Below are 23,628 nucleotides of genomic sequence, written 5' to 3'. Positions count from 1 at the left end.
GATAATGTGCTTTGCTTCTAAAGGACATCCTCCATGGTGTTATTAACTTCATTGTTTCTGCAAGTGGAGGTTCCAGGAACGATAATTAAATGTCGATTTGTCAGATTTTACTCCAGCCAGCTTGGCTGCATGCTTCTCTCTTTTGCCCAGTTTATTTCCTTTTGTCCTTCTCTAATTCCTTCTATGGACATATGTGGACTCTGGAGGAAGAAGAAACATTGATCTGACTCTAGCACCCAGTGCCTCTTCAACTACTGGCTCATAATTACAACTCTTCTTTTGATGTGGTTCACTGTCTGTTATTTAAAAATTCTTCTTTGAGTACTCATCTTTGGGACCCAGTTCCCACTTCTACATGACTTCTCCACCTGACCTATCGACCTGCTGACAAGCCTCTCTGTACTGTAGTCCTTCATCAGCTCCAACTCTTCTGTGCTTCATCACCCCTCTCACCATCACACCACATGGCACCCACCAAGCATTAACCTGCATTTGTCTGTCACCTCTTCTTGCCCATTTATGGCTTTCAGTGCCACATCCTATTGTTCAGCTCCTCTCACTTCACATTTCACCTTTGTAGCAGAACTGGAGCCCCTGCCCCTTATCTGCTCTCATGAGCGCCCTGCACGCCCCCAGGCCCTTAGGTTTCTGCCAAGTGAGCCCCTGTCTTTGCTTGGGCACATTCTGGAGAAGTCATGGATTCTTCTTGATCGGGTACAAGGCCCAGGCAAACTCGCTCACTTCTCCATGGCCCTCAAGACCCTCAGAAATGCCAGAAAGGCCTCGTGCTTATCTCCTGCTGCCTCCCTATGATCACTCCTTGTGCTCTATTCCAGATACCTCCCAAGCTGTAAACCCTCACCTCTCAGAGCTGAGCTAGGTTTGACTTTTGTACCTTGATCAAGGTCCCACCTGAAGGAGCCTTTGTATCTATCCTAACCTTAGATCACAAAGTTGGTCTTTACATCCGTTTCTCCATCCAACCCTGGGGGGAAGCACCCTCCATGCTTTTTCACAGCTACCTCCTCTCTTTGCCCTCCTTGGGGTCTTTCTCTACCAGTTTCTCCCCAGTGCCTTCTTTCTCTAATATCTTTACTGGTTTAAATGTGCTTCTTTCTGCTAAAAACCTCCAAGGGATCTCTGGCTACCCTGACATTTCAGGGACAAAGGAAGGACAAAGTCAAATCCTTGAACATCTCTGAGTCTCAGTGTCCTGCCAGATAAAATGGGGATAATCATGCCTCTCTTGTCACTTACTGTTTGTCAGCATAAATCTTGATCTATCGGGTTTTGTAAGGATTAAACTGAATTAAGTACACTGGAGCTATTAGCACTGTGCCTCGTGTGTAAGAGACATAATCAATTATGTGGATGAACAATATGCGAGGGACTTCCCTCGTGGTCCAGTGTCTGGGACTCTGCACTCTCAATGTTGGGGGCCGGGATTCAATCCCTGGTTGGGGAGCTGGATCCCACATGCCCCAACTAAAGATCCCATGTGCCACAGCTAAGACTTGGTGCAGCCAAATAAATTTTACAAAGAACAAAAAACAATATGCGATACACTATTTACTACTAAATGCTACAACTATTCTTTGATTATTCCTTATACAACCAAGGAATGCAGTACTTCAAGTGCGACCACCAGAGGTCCGTGTACCTGTACCTTTCTTCCTTGAGAGAGAACTGCACCATCACCGCGTATCCCTGTGACTCCTACCGGGATTATAGGAACGGCAAGTGTATCAACTGTGGCATATCACAGACGGAGCCCTGTCCCGTTCTGGGTAAGTCCAGCCAGCAGTTTCCCACTCTGGTTAACAAAGAGCTAATTTCTGGTAGAATCTCAGCACCATTTTAACCATCTAAAAACGGGCCTGAATATCCTGTGTTCCATCTAACGATGGGCCTGAATATCCTGTGTCTTAATTTCCTTAGCTTTTTCTAGCCAATAGTTCTGTGAAGTACTCTGGAGTCTCCTGATACTAAAGAATGTTAGAAAAGCAATCTATATAGGATTTCATCCAGAACGGAGTGCCACCTCCCTGGATGCTTTATTCTAGCAAGAAAAAGGAGGTTCCACAAGAGTTTCACCTTACGCAGTCTACTCCCATGGGGTTAGGAACACCCTTCTCCAGGCATACAACCTCTCTGTTAGGGGAGGGTCTTACAGGATGACCCCTTCTAACAAGTCATATCCGTTAATGCTCCCACATCACACTCCGGTGTTCTCTGCATGTACACAAACACAGGGTGAGCTGGAGTAATAACCATGGAGGCTATTTGGATATTTGCTAAGTGTTAGTGGAAATATCAGAGAAGGCAATGGCACCCCACTCCAGTACTCTTGCCTGGAAAATCCCATGGATGGAGGAGCCTGGTGGGCTGCCGTCTATGGGGTCGCACAGAGTCGGACACGACTGAAGTGACTTAGCAGCAGCAGCAGCAGCAGTGGAAATATTCCAGGTGATGATGACTTCGCAACTAAATGGTCGTGACAATTTTCTAATTGTTCCCAAAGGAAAAACTCAAGTTAACATCAGGTTAGGCTATAGACAAGGGGTTCTCAACCTTGACTGTATATTTGAATGTGGAACTTTTAAAAAATACTGATTCCTGGGTCCCAGAATGTGGAGGCCACTCCCTAAGCAGTGGGAAAAGGGGAGAGAGAGAGGCCCCAGTGCCAGCCCTTAGCTTCATTCCTGCTGGCACAGTCACAAACAAGGATGTTCTCTTACCTCTCGACATAGTCACATGGCCATTCCAAGTTCTGTGCAGTTTAGGGGCCCAATTATAGTTCTTCAAGAAAGTGCATTGTTTTGCAAAAGTGATGCTGCTCTAGGTATAAATCTGAATCTGTTTTAAATAATCTAGAAAATGAAGGTATTACTGAAAAATATCAGTGCTGTTTTTAGTCTAGGACTTCCCTGGTGGCTCAGTCGGTAAAGAATCTGCCTGCAAAGTGGGAGACCTGGGCTCAATCCCTGGGTTGGGAAGATTTCCTGGAGAAGGGCATGGCAACCCACTCCAGTATTCTTGCCTGGAGAATTCCATGGAGAGAGGAGCCTGGTGGACTATAGTCCCTGGGGTCACAAAGAGTCGGACACGACTGAGCGACTAAGCACAGCACATTTTTAGTTTTCAGTGTGTGTCACTTCCCACACCCCTGCTCCTGAGAACTAGGGCTGGGTGATGTGATGTCAATAGAAAGAGGGAAAAGTCACTGGAGGGTCCTTTTAAAAGCCCCAGCTCTTAGGGCTATAGGGTTGTGAAAAAAGTAAGGGGGCTGCTGGGGCGGGGCATGCCCTGGTGGCCCTGCAGGTCCTCACCACGGGGGTGGGTATGAGGGCGATTGTCTTGGCGGTGGTGGTGGCAGTCAAACCCGATGTTCAGTCTCCCCAACTGCTTTTATGTTCGTAGAACACATGTTGACATTACACTCTTCTGACTTGTTTTATAGGCTATTATGCTGATAACTGGAAAGACTATTTAAGGGAGGGGGATCCTCCTATGATTAAAGCATTCTTTGACACAGCTGAGGAGAAACCCTTCTGCAGTGAGTGGTGAATGTGCTTGTTTGCTGTTGCCCGACTCTTATTTTTGGAATGTCTGAGTCTCAGCTTCCTGGTTACTTCTTGGCACGTGAAGGCCGTGGTGAAGCATGGACTTTGGAGCTGGAAGGACCTAGGTTGAATCTTGAGTCTACCGCACAACAGCTGTATGACCAAGACATTTAACCTCTCTGAGGCTCAAAGTTCTGCTTGGTAAAATGGGGACAATCATGCCTACCTTCTGGGTTAAAAGAATTAAAATCTCAACAAGTCATAGTTGTTAACTCCACTGGATGGCCATTCTAATTCCTGAGATCTTCCAGAAAATTTGCTTGAGACATGAGGTTATGACTAGGAAAAGTCAGCTGTCAGCGACATCTATAGGCCAATTCCAGCTCCAAAGTAGCCACAGTGACCTTCTAATGACATTGAGAGGTTGGGTATTCAAGATGGAGGCTAAATAGGCCAGCAGATAATTAGATGCCCTAGGAAGCAAGTAGGAATTTCCCTGGGTAGATGTACATCTTACAATCTTATCTCCCTTTTCACTTTCCTTGGGAGTCTCCCTTCTAAAGGGGGTTGCACATCACCAGGTTTCCCTCCTCTTTTGGAGCATGTGTAGCAGCTCAGGGTTTGGAATCTGCCTGATCCAAATGGGACAAGTTCCTGAGTAATAACAGGCCATGAAACAGCAACTCCATGGCTGACGTTATGCCCTCGTAGGACTGTCATCTCCCTGAGCCTCTTTGCCCTTCTCTGAAAGTCTGACCCAGAGATAGTAAATTTGACTATCATGGTGGGATCCCCATCTTTCCAGATCATTCTCAACCTTGGGGTAGGTAGGAAGAAAGAGTAGATAGGAAGAAAAGTTCTCTGGACATATTATGTGCCCTCGTTCATTCAGTAGGAATTAATGGGTATCAATTGGAGACGGAAATGGCAAACCACTCCAGTATTCTTGCCTGAAGAATCCCATGGACAGCTGTCAGGCTACAGTCCATGGGGTCACACAGGGTTGGACACGACTGAAGTGACTTAGCAAGCAAGCAATGGGTATCGATAGGTATTTCTGCTGGGATTACAAAGGAATCATCATCCCTTCCCAGTTATTGTTGTAGCATTAAAATATTTTAGCTTTTTTTTTTTAACCCCATAAGACATCACACAGGCAATATTTGCATGGATATACACATTCACTTACCACTTTTTTGATTATCATTTTTCTTGTATTTTGTAAATACAGTAAAGTGTGCTGACTAATGAGGGGAGAATACCAGAGCATGATAAGAACTCTGAGAGAGACCTGACTTAGTCTGAGCATCAGTGAAGGCTTCCTCGAGGAAGTGCATTAAGTCAAAACCTGAAGGATGAATTGGCAAATGGGACAAAGCCCAGACACAGGAGAGAGCGTGGCAGTGCAGGTGGCATTATGGCATGACTGGGCAGAGATGACGGAGGCTGGGTAGGCTGGTGGACGTGACCCAGACTGCGAAGGCCTTGTCAGCTGGTGAGGGTCTCCACATGGCCTATTTAGTTTATTCTGAAGCGGGCAGGAATTGTGGTGAATCATTCATACTTGGCAGTAGGCCATGAAACTTCAGTCATTAACGTGGGAACACTGATCCGAGAGTGGTGCCTGAACATGGCAACTGGATACCATTGAGTTCTGCCATCACTCAGGCCATCTTTACCAAAGAGAATAGAGAGAAATATTGGAAAATTCTGCCCTGAATCTTTGCAGAAAAACTAGAGAGGAAGGGAAAAAGAGACCTAGTTATTAGGTAGGTCAGGTTTTCAGGAACTGAACATTCAGGAAAGCATTTGGGAATATTTCTCTCACACCATGCTTTCTCCCTGTTTTGAAGTATATCATTACTTTGTGGATATTATAACCTGGAATAAGAATGTAAGAAGAGGATCCATTACAATCAAATTGAAAGACAAAGCTGGAAACACGACAGAATCCAAAATCAATCAGTAAGTTGGGCTAGGATTATTTGCAATTTGCTACTTTCTTTTTTGTTCAGGGAAGTTAAATTCCAAATATATCAACTTTTTAATCATAGAACTGTACGTGGCTTTGTCCTGTGAAAGATATAAAGGGAATATGTTGCTTTGTGGCTCTTGATCTTTCAGACTGTTTACAAATGGAACTGGTGCAGAAATTTTCTTTCCTTCTACTTTCCTTCCCCACTTCTTTCTCCCTCCCTTCCCTCCCTTCCTCCCTCTCCTCCTTCCTTCCCTTTTTTCCCCCTCCAAATTCTTCCCCCATTTAGTTTGTTATATAATACTGAGCAGAGTTCTCTGTGCTATACAGTAGGTCCTTGTTGGTTATCCATTTTATTTTCTAAATAACTTTATCTACTTATTGTCTGTGCTGGATCTTCACCGCTATGCGCAGGTGAGTAGGAGCTACTCTCTAGCTGTGGTGGCTTCTCTCGTTGTGGAGCACAGGCGCTAGGTATGTTGGCTTAGAGCTTAGTTGCCCCACAGCATGGGAAATTTTCCCCGACCAGGGATCGAACCCGTGTCCCTTGCATTGGCAGATGGATTCTTATGCATTGTACCACCAGGGAATTCCTGGTTATCCATTTTAAATATAGCAGTGTGTACATGTCAATCCCAAACTCCCTAACTTTCCCTTCCTCTCATTCCTCTCCGCTGGTGACCATCAGTTTGTTCTCTAAGTCTGTGAATCTGTTTTTTAAATAACTTCATTTGTATCATTTCTTTTTTATCATACCAGATTTCTCTTTCTCTGTCTGACTTAACTTTACTCAGTATGACAGTCTCTAGGTTTGCTTATACATTTAATTTCAAAAGTCATCCCTGCTCACTGTAAACAATTTAAAGCAGTAAGGAAATATGTGACATAAAAGTCCAAACCCCTGCCACATCCCAACCATCCCATGCCCACACACATACATTTCTATTCTTTTCTGAGCTCATAATATACATATATACACAAACATATATATGTATGTCTCTGACACTCAGAAAATGTATTTTGCAATAGAAAATTGGAAAAATCCTAAAAGTCCAATGAAGGGGAAATTGTTAAATATCCCCATATAATAAAACATTATTCAAGTATTGAAGTTATTTATGAAACATTAAATGAAATGCTTATAATGCACTAAGTGGAAAAAATAAAGTTATATTTTATAAAATCATATACAGTATACAACTACAACAATGTCAAAATAATGAAAAAGAAACAAGTCAAAGTAAGTTAGATTGCCCCTTGGGTGGAAGCGATATGAGTCCTTTCTAAAGCTTCTCTTTCCTTTTCAGTTTTCTGTGCTGTTGTATACATATAGTTTTAAAAGAACTAATAATTTTTTCTTCTATTACTTCTATAATCAAGAAAAAAGGGGGCAAATCCCCAAACCTTTTAATTTAAGCAAAAGCATTTGAGACTCATTTTGTTTCCTGGGTCCTTTTATCTTCTGGACGCTTGTCTTGTCTCTTGGCCTCATTCATAGAGGACCATGTAGAAGGTCATCTGAAACTGGCAATCATCTTATGGGCTGGCTCACTGTGCAGATAAATAGGGAAGGTGTGGGGGTTCTTTTTGGCCATACCATGTGGCTTATGGGGTCTTAGTTTCTTAACCAGGGATTGAATTCGAACCTTCAGCAGTGAAAATGCAGAATCCTAACCACTGGACCTCCAGGGAATTCCCTGTAAATGACTTTTTCAAATGCATCCTTGGAACACAATAATAACAGCCTTTGTTTATTGAACTAAGCACATTACAGATAGTGGTTAATGTAGCTCTCACTAAAACCCTGTGAGGTGGTATTACCATCCCTATTTTTATATATGAGGAAACTGAGGCTCAGGGAGGGCAAGGGATGTGGCCAATTTCACACTCTTTTCAGCATCAAGATCCCCAGTCCATATTTTCAGGGAGGGAACTGCTAGGGGCCCAATCTTGAGAAACCAGTCTCAGGTACTTTATAGGCTTCAATGAGAAAGGTGGGCAGAGCCCTCATCTGGAGAGTCTAAGAAACAGCAGGGAGACTGCAGTTCTATGAGGAGCAAAACTTGGGTTACATATTTGCTTTACATGTCTTGGAAATTTGAATTTTTTATAGTAAATTTCTCCCAAGTAGGAATTCCTATGGAGAAGGAAATGGCAACCCACTCCAGTACTCTTGCCTGGAAAGTCCCATGGACGGAGGAGCCTGGTAGGCTGCAGTCCATGGGGTCACTAGGAGTCGGACACGACTGAGCAACTTTACTTTCACTTTTCACTTTCATGCATTGGAGAAGGAAATGGCAACCCACTCCAGTGTTCTTGCCTGGAGAATCCCAGGGACAGGGGAGCCTGGTGGGCTGCCGTCTATGGAGTCACACAGAGTCGGACACGACTGAAGTGACTTAGCAGCAGCAGCAGCAGGAATTCCTAAATTTGGAGGCTCCTTTCTCTCTTTTATGAAGGCTTGTTTCTTGATTAAGATAGAGAGCTTAACATCTTTTTAAAGGCACGTCCAGTCATTTCTATTTTAGTTAGTTTGTGAAAAAGTCACCACCGATCAGAGAATATATGGGAAAAAAGTAAATAATTGTTCTATTTTGTGGTAAGATTATGGCTACTTTTCTTTCTTTTGCCAGGTAAACTTTAACATTTTAGTATTCAGTATCTTTACAATTTAAGAAAAGGAAAATAATATTAGGGTATGTACCTTGAGTTTTGGGGGCTTTCTGGGTAGCTCAAATGGTAAAGAATCTATCTGCAATGCAGGAGACCTGGGTTCAGTCCCTGGGTTGGGGAGGTAACTTGGAGAAGAGCATGGCAAACCCACTTCAGTATTCTTGCCTGGTTCCATGGACAGAGGAGCCTGGTGGCCTCCAGTCCATGGGGTCGCAGAGTCAGACATGACTGAGCGACTAACACACACACACACATACTGCTTGAGTTTATTCAGTCTTACCAGACAGTGGGGACATATGAAGTCACATTCAAGGATATTACTTGCCTGTTGATTCTCCCTCTACACATGATTCAAATGTATTTCTTATTTTTTTAACCTTAAAAAATTCAGATATAATTCACATACCATAAAATTCACCTTTTTAAAGTTTGTAATTCACGGGGTTTTAGTATATTTACAAAACATGAAACCATCAATACCATCTAATTTCAGAGCATTTTTGTCATCTCAAAAAGAAACCCCATACTTGTCAGTAGTAATTCCTCATTCCTTCCTCCTGGCCAGCTCCTGCCAACCACTAATCTGCTCTCTGTTTTTATAGATTCTTCTATTCTAGGCAAGTCATATGAATGGAATCATACAATATGCGGGTTTTGTTTCGCTTTACGTGATATTTTTAAGATTCATCTATGTTGAGGCATTCATCAGTACTTCATTCCTTTTTATGGCTGAATAATATTCTGTTTTATGGACATTCCATATTTTATTTTGATCCACTGACCTCTGGCTCAGCAAGCTTCCACTGCACAGTCTGCTCACTCATACCACATTTTATTTACCCATTCACCAGTTGAAGGATATTTGGGTTCTTTCTGCTTTTGGCTGTTATCAATAATGCTGCTATGAACATGTATGTACAGGTTTTTGTGTGGACATAGGTTTTCATTTTTCTTGGGTATATACCTAGGAGTGGACTCTCTTGTTCATACAGAACTTTGTGTTTAACTTTTCGAGGAACTTCAACCAAACTGTTTTCAAAAAAGGATGCACCATGTTACGCTCCCTCCAGCAATATATGAGAGTTCCATTTCCTCCACATCCTTGCCAAGATTCTTATCGTCAGTCTTTTAAGACTTTTAATTATAATTAAGAAACCCATAAAATTTACCATCTTAATCATGTTTAAGTGTACAGTTTCTTATTAAGCGTGTTTACATTGTTGTGAAACAGATCTCCAGAACTTTCACCTTGAAAAACTGAAACTATATATCCATTAAATAAAAATTTCCATTTCCGATAGCAACCACCATTGTACTATTTTTATGAATTTGATGGCTTTGGATACATTATGGGATTCCTGGTGGCTCAGTGGTAAAGAAGCCACCTGCCAGTGCAGGATATGCAGGTTTGATCCCTGCATCAGAAAGATTCCCTGGAGGAGGGCATGGCAACCCATTCCAGTGTTCTTGTCTGAAGAATCCCATGCACAGAGGAGCCTGGTGGGCTACAGTCTATGGGGTCACGAAGAGTCAGACATGACTGAAGCGACTTAGCACACAGCACAGAGACATCATATGAGTTGAATCATATAGTATTTGTCCTTTCGTGATTGGCTTTTTTCACCTAGCATTATGTCCTCAAGTTTTGTCCATGTTACAGCTTGTGACCAGAATTTCCTTTCTTTTTAAGACTGAATAATATTGCATTGGGCTTCCCTGATAGCTCAGTTGGTAAAGAATCTGCCTGAAGTGCAGGAGACCCCGGTTCGATTCCTGGGTCAGGAAGATCCACTGGAGAAGGGATTGGCTATCCAGTCCAGTATTCTTGGGCTTCCCTTGTGGCTCAACTGGTAAAGAATCCGCCTGCAGTGAAGGAGACCTGGGCTCGATTCCTGGGTTGGGAAGGTCCCCTGCAGAAGGGAAAGACCACCCACTCCAGTATTCTGGCCTGGAGAATTCCATGGAGTGACTTTCACTTTCACTGTCAATATTTCATTGTATATATGCATAACATTTGGAGAATGTTATGGCAACCCACTCCAGTATTCTTGCCTGGAAAATCCCAGGGACAGAGGGGCCTGGTAGGGTTGCCGTCTATGGGGTTGCACAGAGTCGGACACGACTGAAGCAACTTAGCAGCAGCAGCATACATCACATTTTGTTTATCCATTCATCCATGTCTGTCTTTTGTTACAGCCATTCTCGTGGGCATTACATGATATCACATTGTGGTTTTGATTTGCAACTTCCTATTGACTTCCCTGGTGGCTCAGACGGTAAAGTGTCTGTCTACAATGCAGGAGACCCGGGTTCGATCCCTGGGTTGGGAAGATCCCCTGGAGAAGGAAATGGCAATCCACTCCAGGACTATTGCCTGGAAAATCCCATGGACAGAGGAACCTGGTAGGCTACAGTCCATGGGGTCGCAAAGAGTTGGACACGACTGAGCGACTTCACTTCGCTCGCTTAATGATTTAATGATGTTGAGTATCTTTCATGTGCTTGTGGGCCATGTGTATAGCTCTTTGGAGAAATGTCTGTTCAGATCCCTTACCCATTTTTCCTTTTGTTAGTCAGTTGTGTCTGATTCTTTGCAGCCCCGTGGACTGTAGCCCTCCAGACTCCTCTGTCCTTAGAATTTTGCTTGCAAGAATACTGGAGTGGGCAATCATAAAAAGGAATGTATTTGAGTCAGTTATAATGAGGTGGATGAACCTAGAGCCTATTATACGGAGTGAAGTAAGTCAGAAAGAGAAAGATAAATATCATATTCTAACGCATATATGCGGAATCTAGAAAAGTACTGAAGAATTTATTTACAGGGCAGCAATGGAGAAACAGACATAGAGAATACACTTATGGACATGGGGAGAGGGGAGGAGAGGGTGAGATGTATGGAGAGAGTAACATGGAAACTTACATTACCATATGTAAAATAGATAGCTAATGGGAATTTGCTGTATGTCTCAGGAAACTCAAACAGGAGCTCTGTATCAACCTGGAGGGGTGGGATGGGGAAGAAGATGGGAGGGAGGTTGAAAAGGGAGGGAATATATGTATACCTATGGCTGATTCATGTTGAGGTTTGACAGAAAACAACAAAATTCTGTAAAGCAGTTATCCTTCAATTAAAAAATAAATAAATTAAAAAAAAAAAAGAATACTGGAGTGAGTATCCATTCCCTTCTCCAGGGGATCTTCCCAATCCAGGGATCAAACCCGGGTCTCCTGCATTGCGGGCAGATTCTTTACTGTCTGAGCCACCATAGAAGCCCATTTTTCCTTTTAAATAGACTTTATTTTTTAGAGCAATTTTAAGTACACAGCAAAACTGAGCAGAAAATACAGTGATTTCCCATATTCTTTTTGCCCCCACATAGGGGCAGCCTCCCTCAGAACCAAAGTCTGGCACCAGCATAGTGCATTTGTCACAACTGAAGAATCTACGCTGATACCTTATTCTTACCCAAAGTCCATAGTTTACACTAGGGTTCACTGCTGGTGTTGTACATTCTATGAGTTTTGTCAATTGTACGATGACATATGTCTGTCATTGTAGGATCACAGAATAGTTTCACTGCCCTAAAAATCTGTGCTCTGTCTATTCATCCCTCCTTTCCCCAGCCACTGGCAACCACTGACTTTTTTTTTTTTTTTTACTGTTTCCATAGTTTTGCATTTTTCAGAATGTCAAATAATTAGAATCATACAGTAGGGTAACCTTTTCAGATTAGCTTCTTCCACTTAGTAATAAGCATTTAGAGTTCCTCCTTTTTTTTTTTTTTTTATTACTTGACAGCTCATTTTCTTTTACCTTCATTTCCTTTTCTATTGTCTGATGTATCATGGGCTTCCCTGGTGGCTCAGTGGTAGAGAATTTGTCTGCAATGCAGGAGATTTGGTTTCTATCCCTGGGTCGCAAAGAATCCCCTGGAGAAGGGAATGGCAACCCACTCCAGTATTCTTTCCTGGGAAATCCCATGGCCAGAGGAGCCTGGCAGGCTATAGTCCATGGATGGCAAAGTGTGGTACATGACTTAGCAACTAAACAACAGCACCAATGACAAGCTGGTTTATCACATTTTATTTATCCATTCACCTACAAAAGACATCTTGGCAGCTTTTTAAAAATTAATTAATTTAAAAAAAGTTTTGGCCGCACTGAGAGGTTTGCAGGATCCCAGTTCCCTAGCCAGGGATTGAACTTACGCCCTCAGCAATGAAAGCACACACAGCCCCAACCACTAGAACCCGGGGAATTCCATCTTGGCAGGTTTTTTTCCTCCAGGAAAGTCCCCGTCTTAGTAGTTTTGGATAAAGCTGTTAAAGATATCTGGGTGCAAATTTTTGTGTGCCTTACCCATTTTAAACTAGGCTAATTAGCTGTTTATTTTTGAGTTGCAAAGTTCTGTATATATTCTGGGTACAAGGCTTTTATAGTTTTATGTCTCACATTTAGGTCTTTGATCCCTTTGGAGTTTTTTTTTTTTTTTTTTTTTTTTGGAATATTTATTTATGTGGCCACTCCCAATCTTAGCTGTGGTATGGTGGCATGCAGGATCTTTAGTTGTGGCATTTGAACTCTCAGTTGCGGCACATGGGATCTAGTTCCCTGACCAGAAATCAAACCCTGGTTCCCTGCATTAGGAGTGAGGAATCTTAGCCACCCGGCCACCAGGGAAGTTCTGTCATGTCTCTTTTTAAAATTCCTTTCTTAAGAAATTTTGCTTCTGCAGCTTTTCTTGGTTGTTATTCAGTCAGGTGAATATAAGTCTTCAATGTGTGGTGTTCCCTAAAGCACTGGAAAACAGACTTTTCCTCAAGACAATTTTCAGTTTGAAACAGCAAAATACTCTTAGGCTGCAGCATGAGGGTGATATTCTGGCTCTTCTTGAGGACATTATGGGAAGTCAGGCTGCTCTGGCCACTTTCCCCGCTTCCCTAGAACAGGAGCATTCACTGGTGGACTTCCTTTGGCTCTCTTTCCTTTTATGGGACATTATTTTGGGGGTCTGTGCCTAAATGTTTTCCCATATCCCTTGGCAGTTTGAAATTCCACAGTGAAACCCTTAACTGAGACTGACAGTCACTGGCAAGTGCTTCCTTACCAGGTCGCTTGAGTGCAGTACTTCTTGCATCACATTTTCTTCATGTAAGCACATATTTGTATGCTCTTTGACAATTCTGAGAAATCTTGGTAGGTTTTAACATTCTGATCTTTTGTATTTTTTCCTGTTTCTTTTCGCAGTTAGCATTTTGGATCCATCAGGGTCTGGTGCAGAGGGGACGGGCAGGTGGGCTGCCTGCCCCCTGTCTGCAGAGCAGAGGATGCCCGGGGTCTGCCCGGTGCACACGGTTCCCCTGAGAAGATCGCTTCGGTGGTCCCAAACCCCCGTGGTCACTTCACTTCTACCGGCCTCCTCCACGGGGCCTCCTCACTCACACCCAGGCCAGGCGGAGGAGCCTCCTGCCTGCAGCTGCCGCACAGATGCCGCATGGATCAGGCGGCTGTGCCACCCCGCCGCCAGTACCTAGGGCACTCGCGCATCTTCCCGCCTGCATCCTTCTGCCTGCAGCTAGCGGTCATAAAGCCCGAAACCCGTGGCTTTCCCCGCTCCCTTTCAAATGCCTTTATCATTATTGTAATTATTTTACTATGTGTGGGAATTCTTTGAGGATCTGAGTAGAAGTAGATTGCTATAGAAGGGATTTGTGTTTGCGTCAGTCTAGTTCCTGGAGATAGCATCAATCTGGGACGGCTTTACTTTTTAAACCTGAGGTTTCTCGGACCAAGTACTTCGAAGTGAAACTGCTGACCCATGTAAGCAATCTGCATCTTAGCTTCTCATAGTGTCAAGATTTGAGGGGGGAAATTTTCTGTCCCCTGAGGTGGTAGAAGGTTATTTATTTCAAATTCATGTTTAGTTCACTCTTGCCCCTAGATGCCTCCTATTCAACTCCTGACCTTGAGGAGCCCATAGACTTTGTTTCATGTCCTACTGCCCTGCAAGGCCATGAGTATTGAAGCACAAGCTTACCAAGTTCCAAAAAAGACCAACCTAGGGTGATTTCAGTATTCCCCTTATCTATTTGGATTTCTGCTTTCATGTATTTTGAGGGTTCCTCAGTATTCTTTCCTTTCTTCTTAGTTCAATGCAATTTAAAAGGTTTTTAACTTTTGTTGTTGTTGTTTGTAATTGTATTTACTCTTATGAGTTATTTACAGGGTATTTAGTGCACCATACTGCCAGAACCCATAGTTCACTGGCTCTTACTCTATTTATTCTTGTAGGAACCCAGCCTTGGTTAGTGCCTCCCTGTGTATCTCTAGACCTCGCTCTTGGTGGAAGAGGGCATCTTACCTGGGCTCACAGACAACCCTGATCAGATCCAGGTCTCCTTTTTCCTGTCCGCCTCCCTAGCACCCTCACTGGATTCTGCCATCTGCAGGTGGCATCACCTCCTCCTGGAGTCCCTACCTTTTTCTGGTTCTACAACTGCCCCTGGAGAAGTGGGAAGGATCCCTTTTTCCATTGCTATACTCTGATCAAGGAGGACTAGAGTTGAACTGTTTATAACCCTTTTTGGTTAAACCACTCCTTTCCTATTGGGTTTTTTTTTTCTCTTTATTGTGAAAAATTAAAGTTTACAGAAAAGTTGCAGTAGTACTATGAGCTTTTTCTTTTTCTGAACCATCCTATAGTTGTCACCAACATGCAGGTTCATCAACACAAAGTACTGTAGTGTGTTTTCTACAAATAAGGACCCTCTCCTACATAACCACAATTGATCATCAGAATAAGAGAATATCATTGATCCATTGCTACCATCTGATGCTGATTCTGTTTGGAACCAACAGACTGGTTCCAAATAGGAAAAGAAGTACATCAAAGCTGTGTATTGTCACCCTGCTTATTTAACTTATATGCAGAGTACATCATGAGAAACGCTGGGCTGGATGAAGCACAAGCTGGAATCAAGGTTGCCAGGAGAAATATCAATAACCTCAGATATGCAGATGATACCACCCTTATGGCAGAAAGTGAAGAGGAACTAAATAGCCTCTTGACGAAAGTCAAAGAAGAGAGTGAAAAAGTTGGCTTAAAGCTCAACATTCAGAAAACTAAGATCATGGCATCTTGTCCCATCACTTCATGGCAAATAGGTGGGGAAACAGTGGAAACAGTGTCAGACTTTATTTTTGGAGGCTCCAAAATCACTGCAGATGGTGATTGCAGCCATGAAATGAAAAGACGCTTACTCCTTGGAAGGAAAGTTATGACCAACCTGCTGCTGCTGCTAAGTCACTTCAGTCGTGTCCAACTCTGTGTGACCCCATAGACAGCAGCCCACCAGGCTCCCCTGTCCCTGGGATTCTCCAGACAAGAACACTGGAGTGGGTTGCCATTTCCTTCTCCAATGCATGAAAGTGAAAAGTGAAAGTGAAGTCCCTCAGTCATGTCTGACTCTCAGCGACCCCATGGACTGCAGCCTATCAGGCTCCTCCATCCATGGGATTTTCCAGGCAAGACTACTGGAGTGGGGTGCCATTGCCTTCTCCGTATGACCAACCTAGACAGCATATTAAAAAGCAGAGACATTACTTTGCCAACAAAGGTCCATCTAGTCAAGGCTATGGTTTTTCTAGTAGTCATGTATGGATGTGAGAAGCTGACTGCTGAAGAATTGATGCTTTTGAACTGTGGTGTTGGAGTAGACTCTTGAGAGTCCGTTGGACTGCAAGGAGATCCAACCAGTCCATCCTAAAGGAAATCAGTCCTGAGTGTTCATTGGAAGGACTGATGTTGAATCTGAAACTCCAACAATTTGGCCACCTGATGTGAAGAGCTGACTCATTTGAAAAGACCCTGATGCTGGGAAAGATTGAGGTGGGAGGAGAAGGGGACGACAGAGGATGAGATGGTTAGATGGCATCACCGACTCAATGGACATGAGTTTGAGTAAACTCCAGGAGTTGGTGATGGACAGGGAGGCTTGGCGTGCTGCAGTCCATGGGGTCCCAAAGAGTCGGATATGACTGAGTGGCTGAACTGAACTGATCCTGAGACCCCATTTCTAGTTTTACTAATTTTCCTAATAAACATCCTTTTGTAGCAGAAGGATTCAGTTCAGGATCCCTGGCTGCATTTGGTAGTCCTGTTTCTTTAGTTTTCACTTTGGAACAGTTCTTCTGCCTTTCCTCAACTCTTTTGACCTTGACACTTTTGAGGATTACAGGTCGATTATTTTTAGGATGTCTTCAGTTTGGGTTTCCCTGATGTTTCCTCATGATTAGATTCAGGGCATTCATCTTTGACAAGGACATCACAAAGGTGAAGTCATGTGTGTCTCAGTGCATCATGTTAGGAGGCTCACAATTTTGGTTTGTTTCATTAACATGGATCAATTGATTAAGGTGATTTCTGCCAAGTTTCTCCACTGTATTTTGTGGCTGGGTACTTTGAGACTATGTAAATTGTCCATTACTCCTCAAACTTTTACCCACTAGTTTTAATGTTCTGTGGTTGAATTATTACTCTGATGGCCGTCATATGGTGATTTTTCTAAGTCAATGTTTAGGAAAGGCATTTTCTTCTTACTTATTTATTCATTTCTTAGTTTATATCAATATGGATTCATGGATTTTTATTTTATTAGTGGAGACTTATCCTCAGTTGGGGCTTTCCAGGTGGCTCAGTGGTAAAGAAAGGAGACGAGGATTCGATCCCTGGGTCAGGAAGATCCCCTGGAGAAAGAAATGGCAACACACTCCAGTATTCTTGCCTGGAGAATCCCATGGACAGAGGAGCCTAGTGGGTTACGGTCCATGGGGTCCCAAAGAATCGGACATGACTTAGTGACTAAACAGCAGTAGGAGCAAAGATGAAACTCTATACCCATTAAATAACATCTATTTATCCCTTCCTCTATTCTCTGGCAACCACCATTCTACTTTCTGTTTCCATGACTTTGACTACTTTAGACACATCATATAAGTGGACTCAACAGTATTTATTTTTTTGTGACTGGTTTATTTCATTTAGCATAATGTCCTCAAGGCTCATTCATGTTGTAGCATGTGAGAGGATTTCTTTTCTTTCTAAAACTGAATTAATATTCCATTGTATGTACAAACCACATTTTAAAAATCTGTTCATCCATTGATGGACATTTGAGTTGCTTTCACCTTTTACCTATTATAACAATGCTGCTATGAACATGGGTGTGCAAATATCTGTTTGAGACCTTGCTTTCAAGTCTTTTCAGTATACAGCTAGAAGTAGAATTGTTGGATCATGTGGTAGTTCTACTTTAAATTTTTTGAGGAGCCTTCCTACTGTTTGTCATAGTGGCTGTATTATTTTACATTCCCACCAATACATACAAGGGTTCCGATTTTTCCATACTTGCATCAACACTTACTGTGGTTTTTGTTTCTTTCCTACAGTAGCCATCCTAGTGGGTTTGAAGTGATTCCATATTCTTTTGAACATCTCTAACATTCTTTGAGTATTTCTTACTTTTCGGCATACGTATCATTCTAGGATCACTTTGTGCTTTCCCTGCCCAAGCCCTGAAATCAACTATTTCTCCCGGGAGCCCTAGTTCCTTTTTTGTGGAGATGATGTTTGGAAACCAAAATCTGGGCAACCTTTTAGATTAGCTCTATGTGTAGCACTTCAGCTTTCCACAAGACTGACAGTGAGGCTGGGGCAACAAGCACCTCCTCACCCCCATCTCCACCTCCAAACTAAGGATTCGTTTCTGGAGCAATCATTTCTCCATAGCCTACTCTCCAGCTCCCCAGGGGGACAGTACCCAGCTAAAGCTCCACTGGACACACCTTAGGCTCAATTTGGGATTCCAATTGTAGGAAACATCTCCACACACTTAGCAAAAATTATTGGAACCTGTGATGTAGCTATTTTAATTTGAGGTTTCCCTTGAGAGGTAGAACTGAAAAAATACATGCTTAAGCACAACTTCTAAATTAGTATCTAGTTTGGCTAAAAAATATACCTATGCATCTAACAATGCAGTTCAATGGAGAAGCCAGAACCTAGTTCTTCTTCTTGCACTGCTATAGATAAGCCCTGTGACCTGGGAGAGCTTAAGCTCTGTGAGCATCTGTTTCCTTGTCTGTGAAATAAAGACAGTAATACCTTGCAGAATTTTTCAGGGGACTGGAGATATGTGTCAAGAGACAAGGAGGCTGTCTGACCTATAGCAGGTAGGCAGCACACACCTTTCCAGTGTCACAGCATTTCATCAGTCCTGGGGTCAGAGCTTCACTTCTGCTGATCCTTTGGAATCCAATGGACTTTGCTCATGCAAGTCACCTAGTGCAGGCTATGGGGTCAAATGGCTACCTGCTAATGAGTGATCTGTAGGCTTCAAATGGTTTTCTTTCATTGGTAATTTAGATTCACTTAAAAATATATTCTTTCTTCCTTCCAGTGAACCTGCAACATTTCAGAAATACCACCAAGTGAGCCTGCTTGCAAGATTCAATCAAGATCTGGATAAAGTGGAAGCCATTTCCTTGGTGTTCTCTACAGGATCTGTAATCGGCCCGAGGTACAAGCTCAGGATTCTCCGAATGAAGTTAAGGTCACTTGGCCATCCAGAGAGGTAAGCTGAGGCAGGGTCTGACAGGCTCTTGTTTTCTAAAGATGTTATTGACTCCTGTCCAACTTGCTGGTCTGATGTTTCAGCAGGATTTCAGTAATCACAATGAAAGAAGTGAGGGGTTTTCCAGAACTAGATTTGATTAAATAAATTTCCTAGGGACTTCCCTAGTGGTCCATGGCTGAGGTCCACTTTTGCAATGGGGATCTGGGGGGGCCAGGTTTGATCCCTGGCCCCACATGGGGCCACATGCTGCAATGAAGACCCAGAGCAGCCAAATAAATAAAAATAAATTGAAAATAAATATTAAAAGAAAAGTTGCCCAGTAATCCAAGAAAAATTTACTGGTATGCACTTAAAGATAAATGGGCCAATACTCCAAAGAAATAATGTTGTTATATGTTTAAACAATTATTCCCTAGCACTCCACCCATGTTTTTTGCAAGCTGATACTCTGTTGTAGAAAAGAAATCCTCATATAATTTGGCAAACTGATAAAACACGGCCCAGCATTAAAAAAGGTACAGAAAATCTGAAATATTTTATTGCATTGATACAGGATAGAAGTACATATCAACATTGAATTTGATAACTGCACTGACAAGGTCTTTGTTAGGAAAAACATGCTGAAGTGTTAAAGGGGTAAACAACCCATTCTCAGTCGGTTCAGAAAAAATAAACAGTGTGTATTTGTGTGTACAGAGAGAAAGACAAAGACAAAGGGGGAGAAAGAACAAAGCTGTGATGGTATGTATGCTTTGTGAGTAATGCCACACTTACATATAGTCCTTGCAGTCAACCTGTGGACGAAGAGACAGAAAATGATGTGAGCAGTTATTGCTTTACATTTATAAATTCCTTTTTCCTGAATGTTTAGGATACTTTAAAACATTTAATAATACAAGTCCCACCCCCTCCTACTCCCCAAGGATAGTCATGATATCTTAAACCTGGAACTTTTTTAAAAAAAGATTTTTATTTATGTATTTTTGGCTGTGCTGGGTCTTCATTGCTGCACATGGGCTTTCTCCAGTTGTGATGTTTAGGCTTCTCACTGTGGTGGCTTCTTTTGTTGTGGAGCATGGGCTTTAGGCCCATGGGCTTAATTGCTCACACAGCATGTGAGATCTTCCTGGACCAGCCATTGAACCTGTGTCCCCTGCATTGGCAGGTCGATTCTTAACCACTGGACCACTAGGGAACCTCAAACTGGGACCTTTTAATACTTCTTTTCTGGTTGTCAAAGGAATACATATTCATTTTATAAATCTGAAGAGTACAAAAAGTGTTAAGAAGAATATCATAGATAATGTCATTATTCAGAGGCAACCACTGTTAAAATTTTTGCTTAATTTTTTAAATCTTCTATTTTTAAAAATCTAGTTGAAATTATGTGGTAAATAAAATTTAACACCATGATTTCTTATTTTTAATTAATTTTTATTGACATATAGTTGCTTTACAAAGTTGTGTTAGTTTATTTACTGTTGTTGCTATGACTCTGCTTATTTACTGCAAGCATTTTCCTAGAACATTAAAAATAATTGCTAAGTAATTTTATATCTGAGAGAGATTATACAGTTTGTTCTACTAGAATAGGGTATTTTTATCATTGCATTGACAGGGATATTTCATTTTGTTTTTACAGGCCCCAGTTGTGTCGGTATGATCTTGTACTGATGGAAAATGTTGAAACAGTCTTCCAACCTATTCTGTGCCCAAAGCTGCAAATGTAATTGTTGTCAGGACACCTAAGTACAAGTAATGTCAAGAATGCTACAACTGCAGGCTTTTTAAAGCTTCACTTCATCTTTTCCTCAAGGCACAAAAAGTATGGAATAACCAGGGTTGTTGTTTTTTTTTTCCCTTTTACAGTAATGTCCTATGGATGTCACACTGCAAAATGTCAAACAACCTTGGATTATGAAACAGTCCTGGGAAGGGAGTCTCTAAGTAGGGCAAATCAGAAATAGCTAGGTTCCGGACGGCCCAGCACCATGCTAGGCTGTGTCCTGGGGCCTCCTTTGTTCCGACCTGTCAACTCTGCTGCTTGTCACTCGGGAAGTTCTGCCCATCACAGTGGCCATCCAGGCATCTTAAGGGAAGGACTGGCTGGAGGCCTCCCTTTGAACTTGACTCCATGCTCCCCACGCCAGATCCTTCCAGGTTTTGCACAAAGAAGGGAATGGAAACAGACCTACCTCACAGGGCTCTCGTGTAGGCTTAGGAGGCAAGACTGTGACGGGTTCTTTGAAATCCCCTGGGTGCCACTTCTGTCAGTGGCTTGATACATGTGAATATGCTTTTATCTATTTTGATATGGCTTATCTAATGTGCAACAAGAGAGCTTCTCCTTATCAACACCAGCTTCTCTCTTAGGCTATTTGCTTTAGGAAGGCAGAAAACCATACCCCCGGCTTCCTGCCTTGTTTAAAGTGGGTTAGTGCAGGAGGAGGTAGGGACAGACCAAGAGGGCAGCTGCTTGGACTAGACAGTAAGTGGATGAGGGAAGAAGAGCAGATGAAACAGAGGGGAAGCCCTGCTCAAAGGGACAAGGAATAGGGCAGGAGGCAGGAGAGAGGACGTGGAGCTTGTTTTTCACTTAAGGTGAAGAAGCATCACTTTACATGCAACCCTCATTTTAAGCAATACTTAAGAAAGGTTTTTGTTTTTCTTTTTTATCAATGTAATCTGTAATTATTGAAGGAAATTTAGAAATGCACAAATGCAAAATAAAAATATGCTATCATAGTCCCAGGGCTTCCCTGGTGGCTCAGTAAAAAAAGAATCTGCCTGCCAATGCAGGAGACGTGGGTTCAATCCCCGGGTCAGGAAGATCCTCTGGAGAAGGAAATGGCTACCCACTCCAGTATTCTTGCCCGGGAAATCCCATGGACAGAGGAGCCTGGCAGGCTACAGTCCATGGGGTCTCAAAAGAGTTGGACACGACTTAGCCACTAAACAACAACAATCATCCATCCATTGTCCCACCTGTTAGAGGTTATTTGTGTTATTCTTTTGGAGTGATGATAAACAACCTATTTGTTAACATGTGAATTCAAAGCACTAACTTATTTGCTCTTGGAGCATCTGAATCTTCCAGTCTGAGGAATTCTCAGGTTTCTCTAGGAAGAGGCATGATATATGAATCTGGAATGACAACAGCCAAGTCAAGAGGTCCCCCAAGGGCCAAGGTCAGAGGGGTCAGAACCACAAGAGGGTGATCCTTGAGCAGATGTCCAGGATGGAGACAGGGCCAAAGGGTGGACAGCACCCCTTGCCCAGCTGTGACCACTGCAGGAAGGTTCCTGAAAGTCACAGGTCCACTAGCCTCCTCCCCATCCAAGTGACTGCTCTTCTACTGCTTTCTGTGAGAATAGTCTTAAATGGAATCTCTGTTTCATAAATGATGGAACTCTGTAAATATACTGTGTGGCACGTCTTATCTTTATTTATACATACACAGCAAATCCAGAGTCTGTTCCACTGAAGTGTGGGATGCTTGCGGTGAATGTCTGAACTCTGGAAGGAGGAAAGCTCAGTGATGCTCCTGCCCACCTGGACGTTTTATCAGCCTCCCATGTTTCCAGCAGAGGTGGACTTAGAGATCTGGGTGCTCATAGGCTCTGATTTCTTTTTAGAGTTTAACTGGTCCTGTATTCTGATTAGCATAGTTACTTTTTTGTCCTCTTTGCTTTCCTTGGTAAGCGGGGGATCAAAACAGCAGAAAAATGCCAGGAACAGCATTTCCATCGATTTATAAGCTCCTCAGGCCAGTGGGTTTCTTTGAGTTTCTTCTCCTGGCATCTCCTAGCATGGTACCCACCTCACTGTGGGGTGGGAGGATGCATGAGCAAATAAATAAATGAAAGAAGTTTGGTCCCTGGAGTGGAGGTGGATTTCAGTGAGTTTCATGTGATAGTGATCAGGTGAAATGAAGGCAGTGACAGGCATGACCACTCTCAGAATCTTTCTTCCCAAGCCCCTGGAACTCTGTCTCCAGTTATCCTTGCCTCTCTTCCTTCTCTTTGTCAGTGTATTCATCTGAATCCCCAGAAAAGATGCAGTTAAACTGTAGCCTACCCTGTCCCCTCTTCTATTCACCTGTATCTCCTCCTACTTAGCATCTTGACCTTCACTGGATGGTTATTTCCTCAGGGGAGTGTCCCCGGCCCTCATTTTTCCATAGAGTGTGCTGGACACCCCCTTCTATAGCCATTTATATATATATATTTTTTAAACACATATGTGTATGATTATTTGATTAATGTCTGTCTTCTCCACTAAACTGATCTGCCAGGCACAGGCTGTGTGCCTAGTGTGATGCCTACAATGTAGTCTGCGCTCAGGAAATATTAAATGAACACTGTCCATTATCTTGTAAGCCCTACGGAGTCATGCTCAGTTGTGAGGAAGGAGCAGCCCTCCACCCCCAGCTGCAGCCCATTTCCCTGGGGGCGCCCACCCTTCTCTGCCTTGGACCTCTCTCCCAGGCACCTTTCTTACTCTTATCTCCTTCGTCTCTGTTGGTCCACTGCCCACTTCGCGGGCTTCCTGGGCGAGAGAGTTTGGCTCTTGTTTTCACCCCTCATCACAACTTTCAGGTGGTCCCGATACCATCCTGCAGCAAGCTCACCTATCCTGAAGACAAGGAGATTTTGCCCTCGCCCACTCCCCTGTTTCTGCACCTCAGCTAAAGCCCTCCAGGATCCTCAGGCACTTCTGGGGGACTCTGAGCCAGGCTTGCTCTTCCACGGCTCTCTTCTACCACCCACTCTGCCACCAACG

The 23,628-nt window shown here is 43.0% G+C and overlaps 1 protein-coding gene across 6 annotated transcripts in view; it reads left to right on the top strand.

Annotated features, from left to right (window-relative positions):
• The window catches only part of LIPH (lipase H), a 53,055-nt gene extending 30,791 nt beyond the window's left edge, over window positions 1–22,264 (top strand). For 3 of the 6 annotated variants that reach the window (XM_086397617.1, XM_086397612.1, XM_086397603.1), the window contains 5 exons: window positions 1,620–1,787; window positions 3,461–3,556; window positions 5,417–5,528; window positions 18,670–18,843; window positions 20,489–22,264. In XM_086397617.1, the coding sequence (XP_086253743.1) occupies window positions 1,620–1,787; window positions 3,461–3,556; window positions 5,417–5,528; window positions 18,670–18,843; window positions 20,489–20,576 (638 nt within the window). In that variant the 3' untranslated portion in view covers window positions 20,577–22,264. Of the gene's footprint in view, window positions 1–1,619; window positions 1,788–3,460; window positions 3,557–5,416; window positions 5,529–13,459; window positions 14,877–18,669; window positions 18,844–20,488 lie in introns of those variants that run through there. The other 3 variants (XM_086397606.1, XM_086397625.1, XR_015162954.1) reach the window with 3 other exon arrangements.
• The last annotated feature ends 1,364 nt before the right edge of the window (window positions 22,265–23,628 follow it).

This window comes from Bos grunniens, chromosome 1 (genome assembly GCF_055505025.1).
Source record: "Bos grunniens cultivar Pamir isolate PY7600 chromosome 1, Bosgru_T2T1.0, whole genome shotgun sequence".
NCBI classification, from domain to species: domain Eukaryota; kingdom Metazoa; phylum Chordata; class Mammalia; order Artiodactyla; family Bovidae; genus Bos; species Bos grunniens.
Note: the sequence above shows the minus strand (reverse complement) of the source record. Positions and strands in the feature narration are given on the sequence as shown.